Genomic DNA, 26,854 nt, shown 5'->3' on the forward strand with positions numbered 1-26,854 from the left:
GCCCCGCTCGACGTCGGGAGCCGCAGCCTGATGTCCCCAGCGCGGTGACGTCCACACGCGCCTCGGAGAGGTTTTTCTTTCCCCATCTGTAGGGCGACCACCTGTCCTGGTTTTCCCGGACTGAGGGCATCCCTGGAATGTGGGGCTTCCCGTGCTAGCACTGGGAAAGGCGCCTCCGTTCTGCAGACGAAGAAACAGGTTCAGAGAGGGCAGTCTGTGGCACAGCCGCGAGGCGGGGAGCCTGGGGCGCACTCGGGCGAGGCAGGTCGGGGGCGGAGCTGGCCGAGCGGCTCCCTGAGGAGCACAGAGTGGAGAGGGAGAGGAACGAGAAGCGGCCGGAGAAAAGCGAGTCTCTCCACGGCACTGATACCCCCTCCTCCTAGGACGGCCCTGGAGGGTCACCTGGACCCTGCGCCGTGGGCCGAGACACTGAGTCTTTCCCTCAGTCTCTGAGCCTCCATTTCTCATCCATAAACCTGTGATGAGGGGCTGCCCCGTGGCCGAGTGGTTAAGGTGGCACGCTCTGCTGCAGGTGGCCCAGTGTTTCGTTGGTTCAAATCCTGGGCGCGGACATGGCACTGCTCATCAGACCACGCTGAGGCAGCGTCCCACATGCCACAACTAGAAGAACCCACAACGGAGAATATACAACTATGTAAGGAAAAAAATTAAAATCTTAAAAAAAAAGCCAACCTGTGATGACAACCTTGCAGGGCTGCTCACTCGTTCAGCCAGCATTTATGGAGCACCTAGCACGGCCCTGGCATTTGAGAGAGAAGACTGACACAGTAACATGTGTAATTAATGGGCGGCAAGTCCCTGCCCATAGGAAGCCCTGATTAGAAGCCAGGGAGAACCCTAGACCCCCTTAGACCTGGAAAACCAAACCCTCCTGCGGGTGCTTGATTGCCTACAGAGACAGGGAGCTTACTACCTCGAAACACAGCCCATCTGTCAGCATGAACCAGTGTTGTAGGCTCCCGTACATGTCTGTGAACATTTAATAAGCATTTACTCTGTGCCAGGCGCCGCTCAGTGTTTTGCATGTATTCACTCATTAATCCTCATGGCGGCCCTCAGTATCCGGGCAGGGGGTGGGCAGAAGCATGCTGCCAGCACAGATTAAGACGTGGCCTCCTCCCTCTGCCTCTGCCTGAGGTGGTTTTCATCCCTGCCCGCACCCCCGGGAATCTGGTCCCCGTGATAACTGATCAGCTTCCTCAGGCAAAAATGTGACTGCTCCCTGCCAGGCCTCAGCAGGACCCACCCCCCCACCCCAGGACTCTCAGGGAGGGGGGGGTCTGGCTGCGAGGCACCCCCTGCCTTAACAGCCAGGAGTCTGGCCCCACCACCCCCACCCACGGGCCCCATTCCCACCCTGACCCAGGAGGCATTTCTCCCAAGGGCAAGCAGAGCGGCTGCCCCAGGCCATTCCAGCTTCTGAGGCCTCCCCCAATCTGTGCCCCAGGACGAGGCTGAGCCAGGACAGAGGGCTCCCTAGAGCTGCAGGGGCCTGTTTGAGATGAGACACTGGCAAAAGTCCCGGGGCTGGTGACACTCTGGACAGCAGACACATCAGACTCTTGTCTTGCCTCATCTGGTACAGGTACAGCCACACCTATTCCAGGCAGCTCAATGGTGCAGGAGAGTCAGAGTCCTCAGTTGATCCCACTGCTCTCACGTGCTAGCTGTGTGACCTCAGGGGAGTTACTCAAGCGCTCTGTGCTCAGTTTCCTCCTCTGTGTCATGAGGGTAATAAACCACTAACTCACAGGGTCTTGGGGAGGACTGACTCCTAGAATGTACAAGTACTTAGCACAGGGCCAAGCACACAGCAGTGCTCAGTAAGCATGGGCTGACCCCTCACTCGTTCATTCATTCAACAAGCACTGTGCCGGGGAAACAGACTCAACCTACACACAAACTGCCAGGGAGCAGTCTGGGCCTCCCAAACAGACCTGTTCCAGGAAAGCCCTCCAGCCTCTTCTTTAAACTCCCCGCCCATGCCCGTGCCCCAGGCTGCAGCAACAGTGTGTGTGGTGTCACCCGACCAGTGTCACCCGATTCTGACGGCTGAGTCTGGGCAGTTCCTTCTTCCCCCATCTCTGGAGGAGGATGAAGGCTGGGGACCACCTAGGAGGGCCTCAGCTGGCACGTCTCACTTTAGCGTCCATGAAAACTCAGTACGCAGGCCAAGGGACTGTCTTCATTTCCCTCACTTCCTGTGGTCCTCCAACCCTTCCTGCCCTATGTCACAGGCCCGCCCCCTACCCCCAAATCCATGTGTTGAGGCCCTAACCCCCAGGACCTCAGAATGCGACTGGATTTGGAGACAGGGCCTTTACAGAGGTGCCTAAGGGAAAATGAGGTCACTGGGTGGGCCCTAATCAAGTAGGACTGGTGTCCTTGAAGGAGGTTAGGACGCGAACACACAGAGGGACAGCATGTGAGGACACAGCAAGAAGGCAGCCACATACCAGCCAAGGAGAGGCCTCAGAGAACCAACCCTGCCAGCACCCTGCGCAGACTTCCAGGCTCCAGATCTGGGGAAAGCATGTGTCCAGCGCCCAGGCTGTGGCACTTCCCTACGGCAGCCCGAGCGCTCTAACCCCACCCCCAAGCCCAGAGGGCTCCCAGGTGTGTCCACCTGGCCTTTTGCTGAGTTCTGGTGGAAGGTGCTAGTTACCAGACCTCTACTCCCAGCCAATTCCAACAATTCCAACCTCCCACTAAAACAGCTCTGAAGACTCAGAAAATGGAGGAGGGAACGTAAATTGCTTCTTTAGAAGAATTCAGCTTCTAAATGATAACATTCTCCACCAACAATACTGTGTTGGGATGTCTGAAATGCTCAGTGGGGACAGCTGATGGCTGACCCCAGGGCGGCCACACCCACCAGCCCTGCTGTTTGATTCATAAACAGTAATCTGTGCCCTGAATTTTGAGGCCACTTAGAAATGTTTGTCTTTTATGACTTTCTCAGGACACACTCAGAAAACTTCCTGCGCCCTGCCCAGTCCTGTGCGCTCTAGGAACACAGGCCCTGTCGTCCTCTCGTCCCTCCTTATGAGGCGGCACTATTATCCCCACTTTATAGACGAGGAAATTAAGGCTCAGACAGGTCTAAGAAGTGGCCTAAGGCCACAAACTAGAACGTGGCAGAGCCAGGACTGGAACCAGGCTCCATGGCTCTGAGTCCACGCTCTTAACCACTATGTTTATTGCCTCAGATTTTAAGCAAAAGATGCTTATTTCTGAACTCCATATTAGCAAAAGTCGTACTGGAAATCATTGTAATGCACTCTTTGGCCTCCCCACGATGTTTTAAAGCAAGTGTCTACTTACGCTGATCCAAAGCTTCCATTCACATCATTTGTCGTCAAACAAAACTTCTACATTCACGTTTAAATATACAGGAAAAAGGGTTGTTACAGCACCAAAGATAGAAAACCTTCTCTGGTGAGCTGATATGAGGAATGCTTGTCTTTTGCATTTTTTTAAAATCAGTATTTTTTGTGGTTTGGTCTCTTATCTCAGATAATCCTCAGGGCCACCCCTGGGGGGCAGGACTGCTGTCATCCTCTTCTTACAAATGAGCAAAGGCAGGCCAAGAGATAAGGGACTTGCCTGGTGGAGGAGCAGACAGGAGCAGAGCTCTCGGCAGGCAGCAGGCAGGGGTCAGGAGCGGGGAGGGAGACAATCTGAGCCACACCTGCCAGGCTGCAGAGGCCTGGGGACAGCCCTCCCCACTCCCGCGGAGGGAAGCAGTGCTCTGGCGGCCTCCCTTCCTGCCCGTCCCTTGGTGCAGGCTCGGAGCGTCCCCAGATGCCCCCAGACGCCTGAGTGTTTTCAGGCCCCAGGCCTCTCTGCAGGAAGGATGGTGCTGCGCCATGAGTTCTAAGCCCCACTGCCGCCCCACCAGCCACAGCCGAGGCAGCCGTCCCTCAGCACTGCGCCAGCCACAGCCACGCCCTCTACCCCAGGGGACAGTGACTATGCCAGGGCAGTCTCCCTGGGGACAGGCACCTCCTCCAGGCCGGGACTGTGTCTCCCCCAGCACCCTGCTCAGTGAGGACATGGTGGAGGCGGCGCGGGGTTCAAAGCACAGCGCATTGGAATCCCGACCCTGCCCTCACTTGCTGTGACACATGCCTCTCTGAGCCTGTTTCTCCATCTGTAAAATGGTGACCACAGCACCAGCACCCAGGACTGCTGGGGGGTTGAGTGCATCCCAGCCCAAAAATGTGAGAAGATGGAGTGACCACAGCAGCCCCCCTGATGGGGCACCCGCCATCACTGATGGCCCTCAGGTGGACGTGGTCCCTGGAGAAAGACCCCGCTCCACCTCCGAGAGGCAAACCATCACCACAGGGCTGGCGCCCACTCTGCTCTCAACAGCCCAGACACAGGGACAGACAATCAGATCTGCTGTGGACCGGCCAACCCTAGAAACGAAAGGTGAAGAGGAACCGGAAAAGCCCATAATGCTCTCGGAAGACTGCATTCGAACCAGACCACAGAGCTGTTCTGGAAAGTTCTCCCCCAGAGTATCACAGCAGCGGCAGGCTTTGAACAGGACTGAGTCACAGGCAGGCGGCGGGGAGCTCCTCTCCTCTCCATCTCCCGGACGGTGTGGTGGGAAAGAGCATCGCACAGCTAGAAACTCCTGCTCAGTACACCTGCGGCTCCACACCGACCACACCAATGCACCAAGCTCTCCGGTTCGTGTTCTTAGAAAGGTCGAATAACCTGACTGTGAATTCCTCACACTTGTCTTCATTTTTATGTGGTGGTGATTTCTAAACACTTCATGTGCTAATAATTTATTAGAATAAAATGTTTAACATTTCTCAATTCATGTTTTCCCTGAGGCTTTATATGTCAACATGTATTTTAAATATCAAATATTTTATTTCACTGATTTTTAATATTGTGAATCCTACCTTTTTAAAACCAAAATATACTCATATTGGTATTTCAATATTTGGCAAAATAATGACCAGAAAACTGGTATTATTGATTTTCTCCAATATTGCTGTGGCTCATGCTTCCCACCATTCAAAACTCACGACTTTGGGGGAAGAATTCTGTGACCTCCAGCTTACTGATGATAAACGCAAGACGCACACAGATCCATGGAACAGAACAGGGAACCCGGAAATAAACCCAGGCTCGTGTCATGTGGTCGATTAACTTACGACAAAGGAGCCAAGACTACACAATGGGGAAAGGACAGTCTCTTCAATAGGTGGCACTGGGAAAACTGGACAGTTAGCTAAAACTGGACCACTATCTTACACCAAACACAAAAATCAACTCAAAATGGAATAAACACTTGAACTTAAGACTGGAAAGCATAAAAATCCTAGAACATAGGTGGTAATCTCCTTAACATTGGTCTCAGAGATGATTTTTTGGATTTGACACCGAAAGCAAAAATCAACAAGTGGGACTACATCAAACTAAAAGGCTGCTGCACAGCCAAGGAAACATCCACAAAATGAGAAGGCAACCTAGACAATGGGAGGAAATCTTTGCAAATCGTCTATCTGACTAGGGATTACTATCCAAAATATATATAGAATTCATACAGCTCAACAGAAAAAAAAAATCTGATTAAAAAATGGGGCAGAAGACATTCCTCCAAAGAAGACATACAGATGGCCAACACGGATGTGCAAATCGAAGTCACAATGAGCTATCACCTCACACCTGTTAGAATGGCTATTATAAAAAAGGTGGAAAAGGGGCTGAGGGTTAATTTCACGGGCTCCGCTGCAGGCGGCCCAGTGTTTCGTTGGTTTGAATCCTGGGTGCGGACATGGCACTGCTCATCAAACCACGCTGAGGCAGCGTCCCACATGCCACAACTAGAAGGACCCACAACGAAGAATACACAACTAGGTACCGGGGGGCTTTGGGGAGAAAAAGCAAAAAAACCAAAATCTTAAAAAAAAAAAAAAAAAAGGCGGGAAAAAACCCAGAAAGAAGTGTTGGCGAGGATGTGGAAAAAAGGAAATCCTTGTGTACTGCTGGTGGGAATGTAAATTGGCGCATCCACTATGGAAGACAGTATGGAAATTCCTCAAAAAATTAAAAATAGAACTACCATATCATCCCAATTCCACTTCTGGGTATTTATCCAAAGAAAATGGAAACGCTCACTGGCAAAGACAGGCACGCCACCTCCACCGCAGCACAATGTACAAGTCACACATGGCAACAACCTAAGTGCCCGCTGATGGATGAATGCATACAGTAAAGGTGGTCTGTATACACAATGCAATATTATTCAGCCATAAAATAGCAGGAAATCCTGCCATTTACAACACCACGAATGGACCTTGAGGGCATTATGCTAAGTGAACTAAGTCAGACAGAGAAAGACAAACACCACCTGATCTCACTTATATGTAGAACATAAAAACAAAACCCCCAAACTTACAGAGAACAGAATGCTGGTTGCCAGAGGCGGGGCGGGGGCAGGGGAGGGGCAAGGGGGCTCAAAAGGTACAATCTTTCTATACAACCCGTCAGTCGTGGGGACATAACGTACAGCACAGCGGCTACAGTTAATAATACTCCACTGGACATTTGAAAGGTGCTGAGAGTAGATCTTAAAAGTTCTCATCGCAAGGAAAAAAACATCCAACTACGTGTGGTGACAGATGTCAACCAGACAAAAAAAAAGGCCAAGTCAATCACGGCATATCCAGAAAACCCGGCAGACCCAGAGAAGCCGGGGCCTCCCCCAGACCACAGATCATGGGTGGCCCACCGGGAGCATACCGGCCTGCCGAGCGCCCTCCTCTGCACTAAGTCCTGGTGGAAACCCAGGTCCCTGCATCCCACATGCCATCACTCTCACTACCCTGCCCATCCTGCCTGGGCACTGCACCAGCAGCGGCTCACGGATCCCACACATAACCCTGCCAAGCTGGTCCTGGTGTCAGCCCGGTTCGCAGATCAGGAAACAGGCATGGAAAGGTTGGGGGAGTCCAGCCAGTCTGACGCAAGACCTCGGCTCCTACCCACCCACCGAGCCTCGGGCAAGAGGAGAGGCGGGCCAAACTCACACCGTTCCAAGCCCTCCGCACACTGCACCCTGCTGGGCAGCTCGTCCTTCCCCACACCCGCCCTGCCGTGTGGGCAGGATGCGGCGACAGGCCACCCGGCGCAGAAGCCCACAGACGTGCACACACCCCCCGGCTTTATTGCTTCCACAGGCCCAGGGGCACACTTGCTGGACAGCGGCAGGTGCGGACGCCAGGGTGAGGCGAGGCGAGGCGAGGCAAGGCAAGGCGAGGCGAGGCGAGGCGGCCGCTCGGGCTCCAGGGCGGGCGGGCCCTCCGTGCAGCAGTCAGGGCGCGGGCAGCGCTCACTTGAGACGGTACAGGACCTTGCGCTGCAGGCGGTGCTGGATCTCGCCGCGCCGCAGCATCAGCTGCAGCACCTTGTGCACGGCATGCTCCGGGTATTTCTGCGGACACAAGGCCGGCTGCAGGAGCATGCCTCCCAGGGGACCTGGGACACCCCGCTCCACGTTAGCTTTCTAAGCCTTCATACCGGTCTGAGCGCCTCCTCCTCCGGGCCCTCCCTCTTCGGAGCCTTCGCATACGTTAATTCCCTCCATCCCCCAACAACCCAATGCAGCTGGCATGTGATTATCTCCATTTCACAGGGAGGAAACTGAGGCACAGTGAGACTAAGTCACTTGTTCAAGGTCACACAGCAATTGATAGAGCTGGGGCTGCAATCAAGTCCATCTAACTAAAACCCAAGCTCCTGACATCCCTAAACCTAAGCCTCAGTCTGCTCACCTACAGAATGGGTGTGGTAAGACCTACTGCATAAATCCACTCTAAGAATCAAATTGAGATAATGTACATGAGGGAGCTGAGACCAGAAACTGGGACTGTTCCTGTGATCTTAAGGATAGGTTCTCCATAGCACCTAGACGGCCCCCGCTCCTCTCCATGGGGTCAAGAGGCCCACGCCCAGTGAGCTGGCTCTGTGCCCCCACCCCACAAGCAAAGTGGGGAAAGGATAGATGGGTAGGGGTGGGGGAAGCCTGGGTGTGGTTCCACCAGAACGCCAGCCACATGTCTCTCCCCTTAACGGGACAGAAAAGACACTCCTGCCCCAGACTGAAGCAGCCCTGAGGAGAGGAACAATGGGTGGAGCGGGTCTGGACGGGGGACAGCTGCCCCTTGCCCACCCCAGGCCTGTCTGCTGAGCACCAGACACCGGTGCTGGTGGGTGGGAACCAGGCCATGGGGAGCCAGCAGGAGACCCCGTGCACCCTCCCCTATCCCCCCGCCAGCCCCAGGAAGGCCCACCTGCTTGGTGAAGTCCTGGATGATGCTGTGCTCCGACACCTGGGAGCCAATGGCAAAGCGGCGCTTGAGCTGCTTCTCGATGCGGCTCAGCATCTCCTGGTCCTCCTGGCTGGTGAAGCCCTCCACCCCTGCAGGCGTGAGAAGGGAGACGGGTGGGGACGGGCGCTGGGGATCTCAGCGCCCATGGCGGGAGGCTTGGAGATGGGGCCTCTGACCCAGGGAAGAGCGGCCGGAGCCAGGCTCAGAAAAGACAATAGAGGAAGGAAGGACAAGCGTGTGGGGGAAAGGGAGGGCCTGGCTGAGGACACAACTGAACAGACCTGGAGTCAGGGGACAAGGCGCATGTGGGGGAGGGACACTGCAGGCAGAGAGGATGGCAGGCGCAAAGACGGGGAGTAGGACCACGGTGACTCATTCAAACCCCAGGGACATGGCTGTATCCTGAGGGCCCCTGGAGGCCACGGCACAGGAGGCGCTTTGACTGGTGAGAGGAATAGCCTCTGGAGGGCGGAGGAACGTGAGCTGACTTCTCAAAGAAAGCTGCTAACGTATGGACTGCATCCGGCTGGACAGGCAGCAGGGACAACTCCTGGAGGAGCAGATCTCAGACGGGAGAGCGGGCGGGGACCCAGCTGTGACCCAGGAGGCGGGCAGTCGCCCTGGAGACCACATCTGTGAGGTGCCCTGAGGAGCCCGGCCAAGCAGGAGGTCATGATTTCAATGACTGCTGAGGGTGGGCCTCCGCTGCTGACCAAGACCTGCAGCGGCCTTGGTGTCTCAGTTACAGAGGAGGGGACCCCGGTCGGGGAAGCCACTGAGGGGACTTCAAGGCTCCAGGTTGTAATAGGGAGTCTGTAAGGCAAACTCCTATGCAGCCTGCAAGGCCCAACTCAAATTTCACTGCCCAAACCACACTTGTGCTCTGCGCACTCAGCATCCCAGAGGGCCCTCCGTGAGCAAACGTCTCATGTGCGAGGAAGCCCCTCCAGGGCAGAGACTATCTCCTTGGAGGCTGGGGGACCAGGCCCTACCCATGTCCCCCTCTCCCTCCCCTGGCTCCAGCCACACTGGCCCTGGGTGGTTCCTGCAACATGCCAAGACTGCTCCCTCCTCGGGGACTTGGCACCCAGCCTTCCCTCCACCTACAGTGCTCTCCCCCTGGGAGCCACATTTCCTCATTTCCCGCTGCTCCCTGCTTCATGTCACCTCCTCAGAGAGGCTGCCCCAACCACCCGATCTGGACGCATCCCCCCATCCAATGCGCCTGGCCTGCGAGGCCTCCCCCTGCACTGCTCACTCCCCGAACCTCACCTGTCTGCTTCTGTGCCACCCGTCCCCCTCCATCTAGAGCGAGAGCCCCCGAGGCAGGGCTGTGGGTCTTCGCTCTTACGCCCCCTGCACCCAGCAGGGGCTGGCAAACGCTAAGCACCTGTTAGTGTCTGCTGGGCGGAGGGAGGGATTTGCCCAGGAAGAGCCCGGCACACAACCAGCGCTCTGGGGAGGCCTGTCGACATGCTGTGCCCGAAGGAGGGACACGACCACGCCGGTCCCGGGGAGGAGAGACCCGCGTTCCAGCCAAGCGACCGGAGACCTTGGGCACAGGAAAGTCCTCTTGAGCGTCAGCTTCCCACTCTCTGAGACGGGAAGGACTGAGTGCCCAGCCCAGCTTCTGGGGTCTGCCGTAGGGACGACAAGGGCAGGAGCTCTGGAAGTACTCAGAACGGTTCTGAGCTCAACAAGGAGGCGCACAGAGCACCGTTCTTAACCAAGAGCGACACTACAGTCCTCAAGTGAAGCGGGCTGAGGGGCCTGTGTCCAAGGACCCGGAGGGAAGCTGCTCTTTCCCATCTGCAAGGAAAACGGCTGGGGGAGAAACAGGGAGAGGGCCTGACTGCCAGGAGGAAGCCCCAAGACACTCAGCAAAGGCAGAGGAGGAGGCACACGCACTCCAGGCCTGCAGCACGCCACCCGGCCCACAGGCTCGAGCCTGTGTCCCCGCGTCTGCTCACCTGACAGGGTGCCGGACAAGGCGGCATCCAGTGTGGACACCTGGAAGAGCCTCAGAGCCTCCTCCACGTCCGCCTCGGTGGCGAAGGGCTGCAGCTTCATCTTGCTCAGGGCCTCGGCGATGCGCACGATGGCCTCCAGCTGCCTGTGGGGAGCAACAGGCTGCCAGGCCGGCCGCGGCTCACCGCCCCTCCCCTGCCCCACCCCACCACGGGGAGGTGCCTGCCCAGCAGGATGACAGAGGAGACTGCTGGCTGTCCCCACGGCTCGTCTCCTTTCCCTCCTTAGTAATGGGACCCCAATTTCTATGCCAGCACCTGGCGCCCAGCTAGGAAACATTTCCCAGGTACGTCTGGGTGGCTAAGGTGTGGCCCATAAGTGGTAAGTCCAAACGTCATGTGGAAATTTGAGGAAGTGCCTTAAAGGCTGGACTCTTCCTTTCCTTCCTCTCCTGCTGCCTGGAATGCGCTGGAATGAAGTTCCAGCAGCCGTCTTGGACGATGAGGACAGGGGCAAGCCTCAAGGAGCCCAGGCTGCTGTCTGAGGAACCATCACTCTGGTCCCAACCAGCTCCCCTCGGACATTGTTACATAAGAGAGAAATAAACTTGCCGTTTACTTAAGCTACTTGACCTGGGTTTTTCGTTACATACAGCCAAAGCCACTCCTAACTATACCGTGCTCGAGGCAGGATTCAACCCAGGCAGGTCCAGCCCCCACCACTCCACTGTGTAAACTCACAAGAAGGAGACAAGCTAAGGAAACTGAGGCCCGGAGAAGGAAAGCAATTTCCCTGCGGTCACATAGGGGCACCGGGCAGGGACCCAGGTCTCTTGGTTCCCAGGCGTGGAGCCTTCCCTCACCCTCATGCTTTCCCCCCGTGGCAGAAGCCAGACAGAAATCAGAAAGGAGGGTTCCGGGTTTTCCCAGCCTTAAACAAACCAACAATACAGATGAGCAGGAATACTACCGTCTACACTCCAAAAGGATGACTCCTGCCCAGCAGGTGGCGCCATGGCCTGCTGTGCTGGCGGCAGCCCTGCCCCAGGCACGGGTTCACCCTGCTATGTGAGGCCGGGACGCCCCTAGCCCTGCGGCCACTCACCGCACGGTGATGGGGATGCTGGAGCGGCGGTCGCTGTCCCTCTCGTGCTGGCGGGCCCCGCTCCGCATGATGATGTAGCGGTTCTTCAGCTTCTCTGCAGCCTCTGCTGACAGCCGGGGGCCACACCTCCTGCAGGATGGGGAGCAGCTGCCGTGAGGCGGGCAAGGAGTCCTGGGGCGCCCACCCTGGCTCCCGGCCCTCTGCCAGCCCGCAGACATGTGCTTTCCCAGCACTCCACAGCTGCCTGCTTCCCCGTGACGACTCCATCTTAGCGTCATCTGGGCTATGGGCAGGCGCCACGGAGAGCCACACCAGGAGAGGAAAAAAGGCGCCTCTGTCGGCAACCAGGTGGAAGAAAGCCAGGCCCTCTGCGGGGGTGAAAATCGTGCCTCCTGACTGTCGGATGAGGAGCCGGGCATTGCCCCATACACAGCGCCTAACGATGGCACCATCACCCAGCCCACGGCCCACTGATGGCCGCCCCAGCACACCTCCACCCCAACACATCCGGGGACGTGATGCACAATGACACCCACAGGAGGCTCGGCAGAGACTGCTGTCCAGGAGCAGGGGAGCACATCAGACTGTCCCGGGAGGGCGGAGATCTACCCCATCCTGTCCCCTCCATCACCCCACAGCTGACCGACAGTCACTGCTTCAGGGGAGCCTTAGATCACCTCACCCAACGCCCAGCCTGAGGCCAGAGTGAGGCAGGACGCTCCCCAAGGCCACCGGGAATGCTGCATCCAGGGAGGACTAGAATCCAGGGCTCTCAGACTCACACCTGAGGACCTGAGCCTCTGAGGATGAGACCACAGCGAGCTCGGAACCACAAGGAAGACCCAGGAACCGCTGGGCACCACACACCCAGCACCCCGGTGGAGGTGACGAGTTAGGGACCCACACAACTGCAGGCTTCACCCCCACGGGAGGGGCTCATAATGGGGAGAAGAGGGTAGAGCCAGGATCTGAACCCAGGCACAGGGCCCCAGAGGCTGAGCTTTTAGCCACTGTGCCGAGATGCTTGACAGACACCTTGGCTGTTTCTTATCAGAGCTAAAACCCAAGGGTGGAGAACCCTGGACAAGCGACTTAACCTCTCTTTGCCTCAGCTTCCCCATCTGCAAAGTGGAGTACTAACACCCCAACCTCGCAGGTTCTGGGGGAGGGCCAGAGTTCATTTACACACAGAACACTAGTGACACCTGGCACAGAATAAGTACCACCATCAGCAACCTGTGAGCGGGAAGGAATAAGGGCGCAGCTGCCACCTGCCTAGCGCTGAGCTGGTGCAGACACGCCATGTGATGCCTACAAAACCCCAGGAGGCGTCAACCCAGGAGAGCAAAGCTCCGAGGTCAACGGACTCGCTCCAGGTCACAGAATGGGTGCGGGCGTCACCCAGAGCCCACGGCCAAATTGCCCTGCCTCCCCGCACAGGGGTCAAGCTGGTCTTCAAGACCATCGTCAGCCTATGCCCTCATTTTGGAGATGGGGAAACTGAGGCCAAGAGCCACTGAGTAACCTGGGCAAAGTCAGAAAGTGGCAGATCAGGGTCAGCAGAACTAAAACCCCAGGAAGGGCCTCATCTCAGGTCTCCTGCGCGAGGAACAGGCCTGGGGGACAGGTTCTCTCCCACCCCAGGGGAGCCAGACCACCCCACTCCCAGGGGCCTGCATCCAGACTCACGCTCGGCAGTACGCGATGAACTTCTTCAGCTTGGTCAGGTCGATCTCGCCCTCCACTGCCTGGGTCTGTGTCAGCGCACTCACATGCAGAGTGATGACGTGTTTGGCCAGCATCTGGGGGCAGAGGGGACACCGGGTCAGCCTGCAGGCCCTCCCGAGCCTGGGTCTCAACACACGGGTTGAGTAGTCAGGGAGGGAAGAGCTGGCAGAGGTGGAACTAACGGAAAACACGAGGCCCCCTCTTTCCTTTTAGCTGATACGACAAAATCCCAGAGCAGCCAGAGCCTTCTCTGGCACAGGGAGCGGCTGCCCGAGACCCGCCCTCCACAGGAGGCAGGGCAGAGCAGCAGGGACGGGGGGAGCCCCGCCGTCACCAAGGCCAGGAGCCGGGGGGGGGCCTCAGACCTCCACGCTGGACGTTCCCAAGACGGCAGTTCTACTACTTGCAACCAAGGTCAACTCCGCCGTTTCATATATAAGGGACTGAGGCCCACGGAGAGAGGGGCTCACCCCAAATCACACTGTGTATCCCTCACAGGAGGAACCCAGACCCCTGGTTCAGTGCTCTCTGGGGTCCACAACCACCGCCTCCTCGGCTGCCCACTTACGGGCTGGACCTAATGGTCTGGACTTCGGGCCAAGCCTCTCGTTCACCCTCCCTCAGAACTGTGGGCCTGGCTGGAGTCCAGCCCTACGCACCACATCCCTCTCCTCGTTGTGCTCGTCCTTGACGATGAAGATCATGTCGAAGCGGGACAGGATGGTGGGCATGAAGTCGATGTTGTCCTCCCCCTTCGTCTCATCCCAGCGGCCGAACACGGAGTTGGCAGCAGCCAGGACGGAGCAGCGGGAGTTGAGGGTGGTGGTGATCCCGGCCTGAGGAGGAGTGGGAGGAGGAGACCATGCAGAACCCCAGGACACACTCACACACGCCACTCCAGGGCTGCTGCTGCTGCCAGCAGAGGCTGGAGCAAATGGACTGGGTGGGGCCACTGGGAGCAGCCTGAGGATGGGGCCCCTGCCTCCCCTCCCAGCACCCTGGCACCATGGGCTCACCAGGGAGGGCCACTCACCTTGGCAATAGAGATGGTCTGCTGCTCCATGGCCTCGTGGATGGCCACACGGTCGTCTTCTCGCATCTCCACGGGGGAGAGAAACGTCCATCAGACCCAGGTGCAGGGGACGGGAGCAGTACAGTTCCCAGGCCCCACTCCATGCCAGGCCGACGGCAGAGACTGGGTCACTTCTCATCACAGTGACAACATGGGGGTTCAGCCCCTCTCTCCCCACTCCAGGAGAAGTTAAGCTACTTCCCAAAGTCACTCTGTAGTGACAGGCCTGGGGACTCAACATGAGCCTCCAAGTCGGAGGCAGTGTCTGCTGTCCGAGCACAGAGGGCCACAGCCCAGCCACACCACCACCAGGAGCCCCCAGCTTTCAGCCTCACCTTGTCAAATTCGTCGATGCAGACGACGCCGCCATCGGCCAGGACCATGGCCCCGCCCTCCATGATGAAGTTGCGGGACGAGGGGTCCCTCATCACCGAGGCTGTCAGGCCCGCCGCACTGCTGCCTTTCCCAGACGTGTACACCTGGGGGCGGGGATGGGGCCAGTGTCAGGGCCCCACACAGCTCCAGCTCCTCGCTCTGACCCAAGTCAAGGGGTCCAGAGAGCTGTGGTTCACCTAAGGTCACAAAGCTGGCTACAGAGCACAGAACAGATCTCAGGGCTCCTCCCTCCAGATGGGGAGGCCGCCCCAGCCCGGCCTAAAAGCTCTCCCCGGGGGGGCGTTCCCCGGCATCGCTCAGCGGAGCTCCGGGAAGCAGCTCTTAGGAGCCCAGCTCACAGAGGAGCAAACTGAGGCCCAGGGGCCAGGTGGCCCTAGGGCTGGGATGACTCCCGACTCCCAGGAAAAGGCTTCCCCACCCGAGTCCCCTGTCATCTTGTATAGACAGCGTGCCACATGCTGCCACAGAGGCCTAGAAGTGTGGCAAATCCCAACTGAGCTGTGCTCAAGCGTAAAAGACACACGGGTTTCTAATTTAGTGCTAAAAAGAATGTTAAGTATCTCACTAATATTTTTCTATATTAAGCTACACGCTGAAATAATATTTGAGATATACTGAGTTAAATGAATATTACTAGGATGAAGTTATTAACCTTTTACAACTTTAATGCAGCTACTACAAATTTCTAAACTACACATGTGGCTCACGATGTCACAGGACATTGGCTCACTTCCTCTCTCTCCAGAGACCACCTCCCACCTGCACATCCCTCACCCCGCTCCGATGCCCCAGACCCCCTTACCACAGCACAGAGGACCCAGCCCACGGACACGCGGGTTCCAATCCCCGTGCTGCACTTACTGGCTGTGGGCCCTCGGGCAAGACACCTAGCTACTCCATACCCATCTCCTCATCCCTAAACGGGCCACAGCACCCCCGCACAGAGCTGAGCCTGAAACGAGAGACTGCACGCAAAGACTTCATGCAGCTCCCGGCCACGAGCTCCCCTGCAACTGTCGTCACTATTATGACTAGGAGGATGGGTAAACTGAGGCTCAGAATTAGGTGACCTGCTTAAGGTCCGCAGCCAACTACTGGCCAGCTGGGACCCCAGCCCACCCTGCCTCAGGGCAGCGCTCCACCCGCCACCCCAAACCTGAACACACCCATCACTTCCCTTCCTCTGGGCCACCTGACCACAGCCGAGAGGACTGAGAAAGAGATCCCGGGTGGCCTGCCCTGCGGCCACCCGCCCTGCTTGGGCAGCAAGAACAGCCCGTCCGGGCACTCACCCCGATGGGAGAGCACTTCTCCACAAACTTCAGCAGCTGGGACTTGGCCGTCCCCGGGTCCCCCAGCATCAGCAGGTTAATGTCTCCTCGGCGAGTGAGTCCGTCAGGGAGCCTGGGGGAGGACAGGCAGGTGGTGAGGGGTAAGAATCCACGAAGAGCTGGGACTCAGGCTGGTCACAACGCAGGCTGGCCGTCAGCCCCCCCGACCTGTCACGAGCCTCCAGGCAGGCGGGAAGGCAGGGGCTCTGGGCTGAGACTCATGTTCACAGCCAGCTAAGGATGGGGACACGGCCTGCCGCCCAGGGAGGGGAGGGTCAAAGGAAACGGCACTTCGGCTGGGCTGCGGCACACAGTGAGCATCTGAACGTCCCTCGCAGCTGGAAGAGCGGGAGCCACCAGCAGACTACGTACAGTACAGTGGAACAGGCACCACAGGACAAGCTCCTGGCCCTACAAGTGCCTGTGACCCAGTCCCTTTAGCTCTCGGTGCCTCAATTTCCTCATCTATAAAATGGGCAGGGGCCAGCTCCGTGGCACAGTGGTTAAGTTCACATGCTCCACTTTAGCGGCCCAGGTTCACAGGTTCAGATTCCACACATGAACCTACACCATTCGTCAGCCATGCTGTGGTGACATCCCACATATGAAGTGGTGAAGACTGGCACAGATGTTAGCTCAGAGCTAATCTTCCTCAGCAAAAAAAGAGGAAGATTGGCAACAGATGTTAGTTTAGGGCTAATCTTCCTCAGCAAAAAAAAAAAGTGGGGAGGCTTGATGGTAACTTTCTCACAGAGTTAATTTGAGGACTGACTGGGTTTCAGACACATGAAAGCACTTACCAGAAGCCTTGGCGCATGGTAAGAGCTCAGTAAATAACAGCTGCTGATAATATTTATTACTTTCTACACCTCTATTATTTTATCGTTTCAGAAGGACATATGACGTCCTTTGAAAGTCAGGTTTTTCACCTGTCTTATTCACGTGGAACCTTGGGTTCAGAGATGTCTCTCGTCCAAGGTCACACAATAAATAAGTGGCACAGCAGAGACTGAATCTCGGTCCATGCTCCGAGCCCAGAGCTCTCCCCACTGCACCTGCCAGGTACGCCCAAGGCCACCCCCGAGCCAGGGTCGGGGGACCTCTCTGAGTCAAGAGCATGGACCGGCCACCAGCCAGCTCACAGCAAGTCCAGGAGCTGGGAAAGGTGCCTGGGAGTAGCAGGCAGGGTGGAGGGTCCTAGGAACACGGAAAGAGCATTCCAGTCCTGACCATCAGGCGCTGTTGTCCTATGGGCCAAGTTACCCATCCTCTCCCCAGACGCAGGGGCGGGGGGAGTGTGCTGCATCCCCACCTCTTGCGGGAACCCCCAAAGAGCAGGCAGGCAATGGCCTTCTTCATGTCTGTGCCCCCGAAGATGGAGGGGGCGATGCTCTTGGAGATGACCTCGTAGACGTTGGGGAGGGTGGCCAGGCGCCGGAACTCCTCCTCCTCCTGCGGGGTCACGGCACCGGCAAAGCTGCGGCCTGGGTGGGCAGGGGGGGAAGGTGCACGAGCGCTGTGTGAGTGAGCACCCGCTGCAGCCCCCGGCCCGGCCTGGTCCTGGCTCAGGGCCTCCCAGGCGGCAGGGCCCTGAGAGCCAGGGCAGCACAAGCGTCAGTCTGAGCCAACAGAGACCCCAGTCCTCCCCTCAGGAGGGACCTGTGTGTTCTGGGCCCAGTGAGTCAGGGGAAGAGCAGTGTGTGGGGGTGGGGGTCTGAGGAGCCAGAGGCCAGACGGTGGATGCCCTCGGGGACCACAGGGAAGTGTCCATCGTGCCGGGGGGTGGAGCACCCTCTCAGCCGAGGAGTGATGTGGTGACTGGTTACGACACCAGTCACCTGGCTGCTATGCAGCACACGGCACTGAGGGGCCAGGGTGGGGACGATGAGACCAGGGCGGAGGCCCAACAGTAACCCAGGGGAAGGATGACGGGGCTCGGCTCCGGTGCAGCACAGCCTCTTGACCAGGCCAGGCCTCAAAGCCAACTCACCAGAGCCGTCTGTGTCCACCTGGATGCCCAGGACACGGATGTAGGAGCTCCGGATGCCCACGCCCACCCTGTCTCGGCCCCTGCTGGAGGTCAGCCCAAACTTCTTGATGGAGTAGATGCCCATGATGGTGACCCTGTTCCCAGGGACGACCTTGTCACACAGGTACCTGAGAGGACAGGGAGGAAGGAGAAAAGAAGGTGAGAGCCCGATGGGGACAGCGCACCCTTGACTCCAGCCACCTCGTCACACTCGTGGACCCCTCAGCATTTCCCCCAGAGGCCTCACGCCCTGAGCCTGCTCCAGACCTCTCCATCCCCACAAGGCCCAGACAACGGGTCCCCCTCCCTCATCACAACGCACCCCACACTTGGGTGGCTCAGCTGCCCGGAGGATGGTGCTGCCGGTCCGAGGTCACGGCGGTAGCCCGACCCTTCCACTGCCATCAAGAGCTCGTTTGTTACGTTGGCCGGGGTCAGAGGGCTGGCCCACCCCAGCCCTTCAGAAGCCCCATCTGCATCTTATCTTAGCTGCTGCCATCTCAGGGAAGCATTGCTCCTCCTGCCCTCCCAACCTCCCTGCGAGGGCCACTCCCCAGCTGCCTCTTCATGGCTCCATGAGTTCAGCCAAGTCATTTTGCCTCTGGCCTTTCATTTCCTCTTTTAAAAAATAAGATCTTGAAACAAGAAGTCTCCAGGTCCCACCAGCAAGAACGAGTGTGGCGTGGAGGGGACACTGGGTCACATGTCTGCACTCTGACACACAGAAGCTGTGCGACCTCAAAGACGTCACTGCACCTCTCTGAGCCTGGGGAAGACAATAAAGTGATCTGACCTGTCTCGACTTTTCATGGGATCAAGTGAGGTAACAGACACCAAAGTGCTTTCCACATCAGAAAGAGTCACGTCCCATAAAGGCCCATCTCGGCCATGTTAATGTTCTATGAGAGGATTCCACGACTCCTCTCTCCCCACACCCCACTTCCTAAGCTTTGCGGATCGCAGAGCACTTGGAGAATAATCTAACATACACCAAACATTAGTTTGTATTGAGGAACTGTGCTCAACACTTAACACGCATCTTAAAATTTAATCTCACAGCAGCCAACAAGAGATGAAGGACTGTCTTTGTCCCCATTTTACTGATAAGGAACTGCAGCTCAGCAACTCATGTAATCGCTCAGCAACTCATGTAATCGCTCAGCAATTCATGTAATCGCTCAGCAATCTGACTTCTACACGTTCTACTGCCACTGACGAAGCTGTGGCAAGCCGTGTATCTGCTCCTCAGAGAAATGCACACACACAGAACACCTGCATGCAATGCGAGAGCATGCAGGCCAAGGTTCAGAACCCTGGTCAACATCTCCAAGCTCCTCCCAGGCCACTGGGAGGGCACAGCCCCAGCCCGGCGCCCTCTCCCCATTTCCACTCGCTCAGCAAAATCCAAGGAGGAATCTGAACAGGAAGACTAGGGCGGGACGGGGCGTCAGGCGGGAAGGGGCTCTCCCAGCAGCTGGCTCTCCAGCTCTGCCACTTGGGGCCTTCTGGGCCTAAGAGGGCTGGAGAGACTCTCCCAGGAGAACAGAGGCTCGAGGCCCAGCTCCTCCACTCACTGAGTCAGTTACACGTCCTTACCCACAAAATAGGGGCTGCGTGCCCTGCACATCATGGGAGTCGGGATGAGAGCAAGCGTTCCGGGAACAGCCACTCTCTCCCCTCACCACGCTGGATGGTCCAGAGCTGGGCACACGGCCCTCACCCCTGCCCTCACCGGTCGCAGTAGAGCTGCATGTGTCTGGGCATCTCGCCGTGGGGCACGGCGTCCGGCAGCTCCTGCAGCTTCAGGGTCTGGAAGTCCACGCACTTGCACTTGTCCGGCATGATGAAGTACGGGTCCAGGGGGCACTTGGGGCGCCCGGCCTGATCCCTGTATGGGGGGAGGAGACAGGGTCACTGGAGAACCCCAAGCCCAGGGGGCCCATCCCAGGAGCCAGCGACAGGACGTGGCCAGCAGTGAGTTCAGAGTCTCCGGGACCAGCTGGGAGAGGAGGGCAGCCCTGTGCGGGACCACACGCTGGATCAGGACGGGAGACCTGCTCCAGGCCTGGCTCTTCCATGAACTTGCCGGGAGGCAGAGGAGTCACACAACCAGCCCCTTCGCAGGGCCTCAGTGTCCCCAGAGGTAAAGGGGCCAGATCGCCAGCAACTGTACGAAACCCCCACTCAAACCCCAGGATCTCTGGGGAGGTCTGGGCACTTCGGGACCCTTCTCAGGGTCAAGGCCTCTACAAACCTCTACATCTACATAATGACATTATTATCCAACTATTACAGCAAAGCACCTACTACGTGCACTATCCCAGGTGCCGAGGGCACAGCAGTGAACTAAAGTCCTTGCTCTCACGGAACTCAAGTTCTAGGCAGGGGACTGAGAAACCAAACCCGCAAATAACCACATGACAGGACAGGGCCTCACCGTCAAGGAGACAGAGAAGGGGGTGAGCGGGCGCGGCACCAAGCATGAGATGGAGGGTCGGCGCCGGCACCTCTGTGAGCTGCTGCCTGAGGAGAAAGCTGGCGGAAGACCAGAGGCCTCAGACAGTAGAGCAGGGAGGAAGAATGTTCTGGGCCGAGGAACGAGCAAGTTCCAAGAGCCTGTGACTGGAGTGTGCTCAGTGTATCCAGGAATAGGAGGGGGCAGCGAGGCTGGTCTAGAGGGAGCCGGGAGCAGCCCGCGGAGGGCAGCGCAGGCCGCAACAGGACTGGACTTTGGGTGAGGTGGGACGACTGGATGGGCTGCAGTGGAAAGGGTCACCTGGCTGCTGGGTGGAGGGCAGATGGAGGTGAGGGAGGAGGGGTCTGCACCGTTCCAGGGGAATGACAACAGCATGGAGCAAAGCAGACACGCCGAAGGAGGGAAGAAATGGTCCGATTCTCTACACAGAAACCGCAAGGCAGAGCCGAAAGGATGCAAGAGGGAAAGGAACATTATGAGACCAAGGATTTGGGCCCCAACACTGAAAAAGATGGCATTTCATTTATGGTGGCAGTGGTGGGGGTGGAGGGGATGAGGAGCACGGCAGAGGGGTAGATCCAGGGATGGGACAGAATCAGTTCAGTGTGACGCATTCAAGTCTGCAAGGCCCATCAGACACCCTTGCGGGCGTCTGCAGGCAGCCAGATCTGAGTCCAGAGTTCAGTGGAAACCCACATCCAAACATCCTCTGCACACGGACAGGGCTGAAGCCTGAGATCACGAGGAGGGAGTGCAGAACAGAGAAGTGTGGCTGAGCCCTGGGGCCCCACAAGCAGCAGAGCAGAGGGTCAGGATGCTGGGCAGGAAGCGGCAGAGGAGGAGAAGAGGCAGCCAGCGAGGGCGGGTCTCTAGAGCGGGGCAGCAGGCCTGGCCTGTGAGGGGCCAGATAGTAAATATTTCTGGTTTTGAGGGCAGAGGCCAGCCTGTGTAGCGCTAAGGCGGTCATGGGCAATATGTAAATGAACCAGCATGGCCCTGTTCCCGGGCCCTCTGGATCTGGCCCAGCAAGTCAGTTTGCTTTAGAAGACTCCAGATAGACCCATTCCCCTGAACTGCTGTTCCCTCCCAACCCTGGGTTCCCTGCAAAGGTCGTCTAGGCGCCCAGTTGGGGCAGAACTCCCCAGTGTAGAGGGACAGCACAACGGGTCACAGCCCTGAGCCCCAGGGCGCCAGCTCCGTGCCTCTCCCACTGGCACACCACGGCCCCAGCCCTCCCGCTGCGGGTGGTGCCACTTGCATCCTCATCCTGCTCATCTCCACCCAGCTGTCACCTCCCGCGACCCCTCGGGGCGCTCAGACCCACTCACGAGTTGCACTTCCTGGGCAGGGCGTAGCCCTCCAGGCCAGGGCGCATGGCAATGTTGGTGAGGGTGCTGCGGCACGAGCGGCACTGGATGGAGATGCGGGTGGCCTTGGCGCGGACCCCAGACGCCGCAATGATGATGCCCGGGATCTTCACCAGGTGCGACATCATGTCCGACTGCAACAGAGCATGGGGAGGGTGGCTGGTAAAGGGAGCTGGGGACCCCGAGACTACGTACAAAGATCTGTTTTAACGCCTACTGAAGGATTTAGCGATAAAATGGTTAAGTCTGTAATCGACTTTAAAATACTTCAGCAAAAAAAAAAAGGAGAAAGCAAATAAGGCAAAGTGTTAACCACTGTTAAATCCAGGTGAAGGTATATGGGATTCAGCACTCTATTCTCTCCACTTTCATGCATGTAATTTCTTATAATAAAAACCAAAAAAACAAGAGAAGTTCCTTTCACCGTCTTTTCTTCCCACTCCCAGCAGGTTTTCAGGGACAGACAGGCAGGCTACTGGTTCGTGCTGATGCCCCCTTGGAAGCCCGGGAGACGAGGAGGGGAGAAGGAAGAGGGAACAGAGGAAGGAGGCCGGCCCGCCTCTGGGAACTGAGGCCAGAGCCACCTGTGCCTGCCACGGCCCGGGGCCACCGGAACTGTCGGGAAATCAAGGAGCAGGCTTTCTGGAAAGCAATCGACAAAGCTGCGGTATCCTGCACTCCCGAATCCCAGCGTTGGAAAGGACGAGGTTGCCTTAGCCCCTCTGAGCAGTCCCTGATGAGCGAACCTTCTAGAAAGGGCTCCTCCTCTATTACAGAAACCCATCACCCGAACCAGCTATTCACTGCGTTCTCCAATGAGTCTGAGACTCGGAAGCTTGTCCCTGGGTGGGGCTGAGGCTCGCCTCTGGTGAAACAGCTGCCCCCACACAAGTCCAATGCCACCTCCACGGACAAGCAAAACATGTGACACTCAGTTTGGTTCCAAACATGGTCCCAGAGCCCCTCCCTGGTGCTGGGAATACAGAGATGAAGCCTCCAGAGTCCACAGCCTCGAGTCCACAGTGCGGCGTCTGGGACAGGCCTCCCACCGTGCTAACCAAGGCAGGCCTGATACGGTGCGGGGCCTGGAGCGAGGACCAGAGCACAGCCCTCTGGGTGCAGCGCACGGTGGAGGGGAGTGATGTTAGCTGAGTGGGTGCCATCTGGGCAGCACCGTAGTGTTCACAGCACAGCCACGTGCATCATTTCATCTCATTCGCACAACCTTATGACAGAACCACCACCGTCATCCCCGTCACTCACTGCTCTCCTGGCTTCCACTCTGCCTGTTTTACAAGTTCTCCTTCCACACAGCAGCCCAAGATCTTTCAAAAATACAATCAGCCCGTTCTCCTACTTAGACCTCCACTGGTTTCCTACTGTGCTTCGAGGAAAATCTAAGCTCCCTTCCACAGCTGGAGAGGCCCTAGCCTGGCCTCCGCCCCCTCCCTCCTTCCTTCCCCAAGCCTCACTCCTTGGGGTCGGCCACGCTAGCTTCTGCCTGTCCCTTGAAACATCCCCCAGTGCCTCTGCACCTGCTCCTCCTTGAGCCTGGAGTGCTCCTCTCGCAGGCTGTCACACAGCTGGCGTTCGCTCCAACATTACTTCCTCAGAGGCCTTCTCCCACCTCCCTCGGCCACTGTCACGTTGCCCCCACTTTCTTTTCTTTTCTCCGTGATGCGCCTCACCGTACCTGAAACCATCTCAATGCTCCTTGTCCGTTTCTCCCCCTGTAAGCTCCATGGGGACAACTGGCCCTTTACACTGAGGGTCTCGCCCAGCTCCTGGAGCATAAGAGCCACTCCGGAATTATGTGTAGAATAAAACGGATAAAGGACTGGACGACAGCCTGGCTCTGCCAACCTCCCCTGCTTCCTCATCGGTCAGCAGCCACGCTAGCTGCCTTTCAACACGGCCTTGAACTTGCTGCCCTCCTCACCTCTCAGGCTATGCACTAGACATACCTGCCCCCCGACCTCCCCAGAATGCTCTCCCTGAGCTGTGTGCATGCTGCTCGTTCTCAACCTCAGATCTCCACGCGGGTGTCACCTCCTCAAGGATGCCATCTGTCATTTCAGAAGGGCCCCCACACGTTCTCATCACCCTCTCGATTTCTTCCATCGCACTTACAATCTTCCAAAACTATCTTGGGCGGTGCTGACTGGTTTACTCATTCTCCCCCCAGTGGCCAGAAGCTCCTCCAGGACAGGAGCTTGTCCTTCAGTTCACTGTTGTTTCTCCAGGACCCAAATCAATATCTCACCCCCAGGAGCTCAGTAAACACTTGTCCAATGAGTCAATTTTACAGAGGAGGAAACAGGCTCAGAAAGGTCGAGTGAGTGGCTCGGGATCACACAGCTGGCATCCAGGTGTGCCAGTCTCCAAAGGTCCTCTGCACCATGCAGCTGCCTCTGCACCCTCCGACCGGCCTCTAAGTGGACCCACCTTCAGGCTCCGAATGTTGGCCGGGCTGGCATCCGACCTGAGCATGACCTGGATGTCCTGGAGCACCTCCTCGCCACTGGGCCGGGGCCGAGTCACCTCATCAGCCACCTCCTTGGCAGCTTCCTCCAGCTAGAGAGGAGGAAGGGGACAGGCCGTTAATGATCAGAGCAAGACCAGCCCTGGGGGCTCACGGACGGGGTCCCACTCACCAGCTGCAAGTGCTCAGCCGGCTGCTTGTACAAGTAGTCGGCCAGGTCCTCGTCGAAGCTGGCCAGGTCTTCCATCTCCACCTCGATCCAGTACTCCCCCAGATTGTAATGCCGCTTGAGTTCATCCCTGGAGGGGGCAGGGGGCGGGGTGGGGGCGGGGAAGGGTGCAGAGGAGACCAACGCTGCCTGAGGTGCACCTGCACCCCGAATGTGCCCACACAGTGGCCACCACGGCCCCCCACTCCTCTCAAACACACATCGCATCCCAGGGGGCTCTGTTATTTGATGCTGCAGAGGTCCCCCACTGCCGCCAGAGCCATCCTCACAGAAGCGGTCCAGGAGGCAGGCAGAGGATGTTTCATGGCTCAAAGACAGGGTTCCGCGCACAGGTCAGCTTGGGACCCTCTCACAGCAAACCGGCTCTTCCACTACAGGACTCGGAGCCTTTAACTCTCTCGGGGACGAACAAGGCACCCGAATCCAACTTGGAGACTGAAGGCAGCAGAGACCGTGTCTGTAGATCCTTTTTACAGAGCATCCCATGGGACTACTGTCCCAAAGTCACATCTGGGGACGACTGACCTACGCAGGGGCTGCTCCTCAGCTGCATCCCCTCCTACCTTACGTCGGGGAGCCCCTTGCTATCACAGGCCACCCCACACCTCTGCCCACGCACACAACCGCTCCCCTCTGGAATGCCTCCCTCACCTGAACTCTTCTATCTGCTCAAGGGTCACCCGAACTTGGGCTCCCCTGGAAGCCCTCCCTAACTCCTCTCTTACATTCCTCCTTTGAAGGGACTAACAGCCTGTAATCTCTTTGTTGGTCTCTATGCCTCGCTCCTGCTGACGTGTGCGCTTCTTGAGGGCAAGTGGTATGAATCTTTTCATCTTTGCACCTCAACACCCAACACGGTGTCTGACACATGGGTGGTCCACGTCAGCGGGTGCATGACTAAGCGGAGGTGGGAGCAGCTGTGCCCATTTTACTGACAAAGGAACAGAGGCCCAGGGGGACTGTCCCTTAGAAGTCACCGGATAATAACCAGTCAGCCCCAAGCCTGGACCTGCAAACTCACTTTCTCTGCATCGGAAGGGCCTAGGAGGATTGGGCATGTGTCACAGGTTGTACGCTGACCCGAAAGCAGGACCCTCCCAGCGCATTCAGCCCCACAGCCTGGCACCTGGAACAGTGCCTGGCCTGGCACAAGCAGCAGGTGTTCAACCCACAGAAGTTACAAGATCGGGATCCGGGAACCATCCATCCTAACTACCACCTTCCCCTCTGGCACCCGCAGTGAACTTGAGCTTACGGACATGACATGCACGGACAGGCCCGAAAAGGAACCAAAAGGGTCCAGTGGCTCTGGCTGACTTCTTAGCAGCCCGCCCAACAGGTGACTCGCTCAAACGTCAACCCCAGGGACACAACGTGCAACGCACAGCCGCGGGCGCACCTGTACTTGAAAGTGAAGCCGGTGCGGTCGGTGCCCACGCGGTACTGCCGCAGGAACTCCTTGAAGCGCCTCTGCAGCTGCGACTTGCGGGCCTGCCCGTCGTCGGCCGCCGCATCGCCCCCGAAGCTGTCGCTGTAGAAGATGCCGGGGTCGTCGAAGCCCGACATGACCGCACCTGGCGCGGGGACAGAGTGCTGCAGCGGGCGCGCGGCCTCCCTGCGTTGCGACGCCGGCTCCTCGGCTACGGGCGCTCCCCCGACGCGACCCCAGCTCTCCCAGGAGCAACCCCGCCCGCCCCGACCGCGCCCCCAAACGCAGGGCCCGCCGACCCCCGCGAGGCGGCCCCGGGGTCCCCGCCGCCCGGGCGCCGCGGCCTCACCTATCCCTTCTCTCACTCCGCCGCCCCACGCTACGCCGCCGACTTTCGCGGGAAAAGCGAGACTCCGCCTCCGCCAGCCGCGGCCGCCGCGCCCTCATTGGTTCACCGGGGCTCCGCAGCCAGCGATTGGGCGCGGCCGCCGAAGCGGATTGGCTGCGGGGCGCATGACGTCATCCAGACCTCCTTCCGGGCTCCATTTTGTAGGCCGGACAGTTTGGCGCGAAACTTCTGAAGGGGGAAGAGGCGGCGGCGCGGGGTGAGGCGGGGCGGGCGCAAAGATGGCGGCGGGGCGGGCCGGGGACCCTAGTAAAAGTCTCCTGGGACAGCGGCCCCTTTCCGAGCCTGGGGTGCAAGCACTTGGGGTTTCGAAGCCGTAGGTCCGCGAGCAGCGCGCGCATGCGCAGTGTGGGCCCGCGCCGCTACACACCCGCCCGCCCCCGCCCGGGTCCTCTCCCGGTCCCATGCTCTCCCAAAACACCGAGGTTTGTCGGAAAAAAGTCACTTCGGGTCTCCCTA

At 58.1% G+C, this 26,854-nt stretch overlaps 1 protein-coding gene across 1 annotated transcript; it reads right to left on the minus strand.

Annotated features, from left to right (window-relative positions):
• Positions 1-7,300: 7,300 nt before the first annotated feature.
• On the minus strand, positions 7,301-26,445 carry MCM5 (minichromosome maintenance complex component 5). The gene is made up of 17 exons (XM_046646848.1): positions 26,339-26,445; positions 25,960-26,134; positions 24,504-24,630; positions 24,295-24,423; positions 21,811-21,983; positions 19,739-19,894; positions 17,968-18,134; positions 17,290-17,461; positions 15,939-16,050; positions 14,586-14,729; positions 14,212-14,277; positions 13,838-14,014; positions 13,140-13,252; positions 11,451-11,579; positions 10,349-10,491; positions 8,340-8,467; positions 7,301-7,480 (listed from the first exon to the last, which is right to left on the minus strand). The coding sequence occupies exons 2-17, from the start codon at positions 26,124-26,126 to the stop codon at positions 7,379-7,381; spliced, it is 2,205 nt and encodes a 734-aa protein (XP_046502804.1). The 5' UTR covers positions 26,127-26,134; positions 26,339-26,445; the 3' UTR covers positions 7,301-7,378.
• Positions 26,446-26,854: the final 409 nt, after the last annotated feature.

The sequence above is a fragment of the Equus quagga genome, chromosome 19, assembly GCF_021613505.1.
Source record: "Equus quagga isolate Etosha38 chromosome 19, UCLA_HA_Equagga_1.0, whole genome shotgun sequence".
In the NCBI taxonomy this organism is placed as follows: Eukaryota; Metazoa; Chordata; class Mammalia; order Perissodactyla; family Equidae; genus Equus; species Equus quagga.

Bases quoted from the DNA above. Each gene is read 5' to 3' on its own strand.
- MCM5 (XM_046646848.1), bottom strand. From the start codon at position 26,126: ATGTCGGGCTTCGACGACCCCGGCATCTTCTACAGCGACAGCTTCGGG. The intron at 24,424-24,503 runs GTGAGTGGGACC...CCTCCTCTCTAG, and splicing joins CGGCTGAGCACTTGCAGCTG to CTGGAGGAAGCTGCCAAGGA. The intron at 19,895-21,810 runs GTGAGTGGGTCT...CCCCCCATACAG, and splicing joins CTGCCCAGGAAGTGCAACTC to GGATCAGGCCGGGCGCCCCA.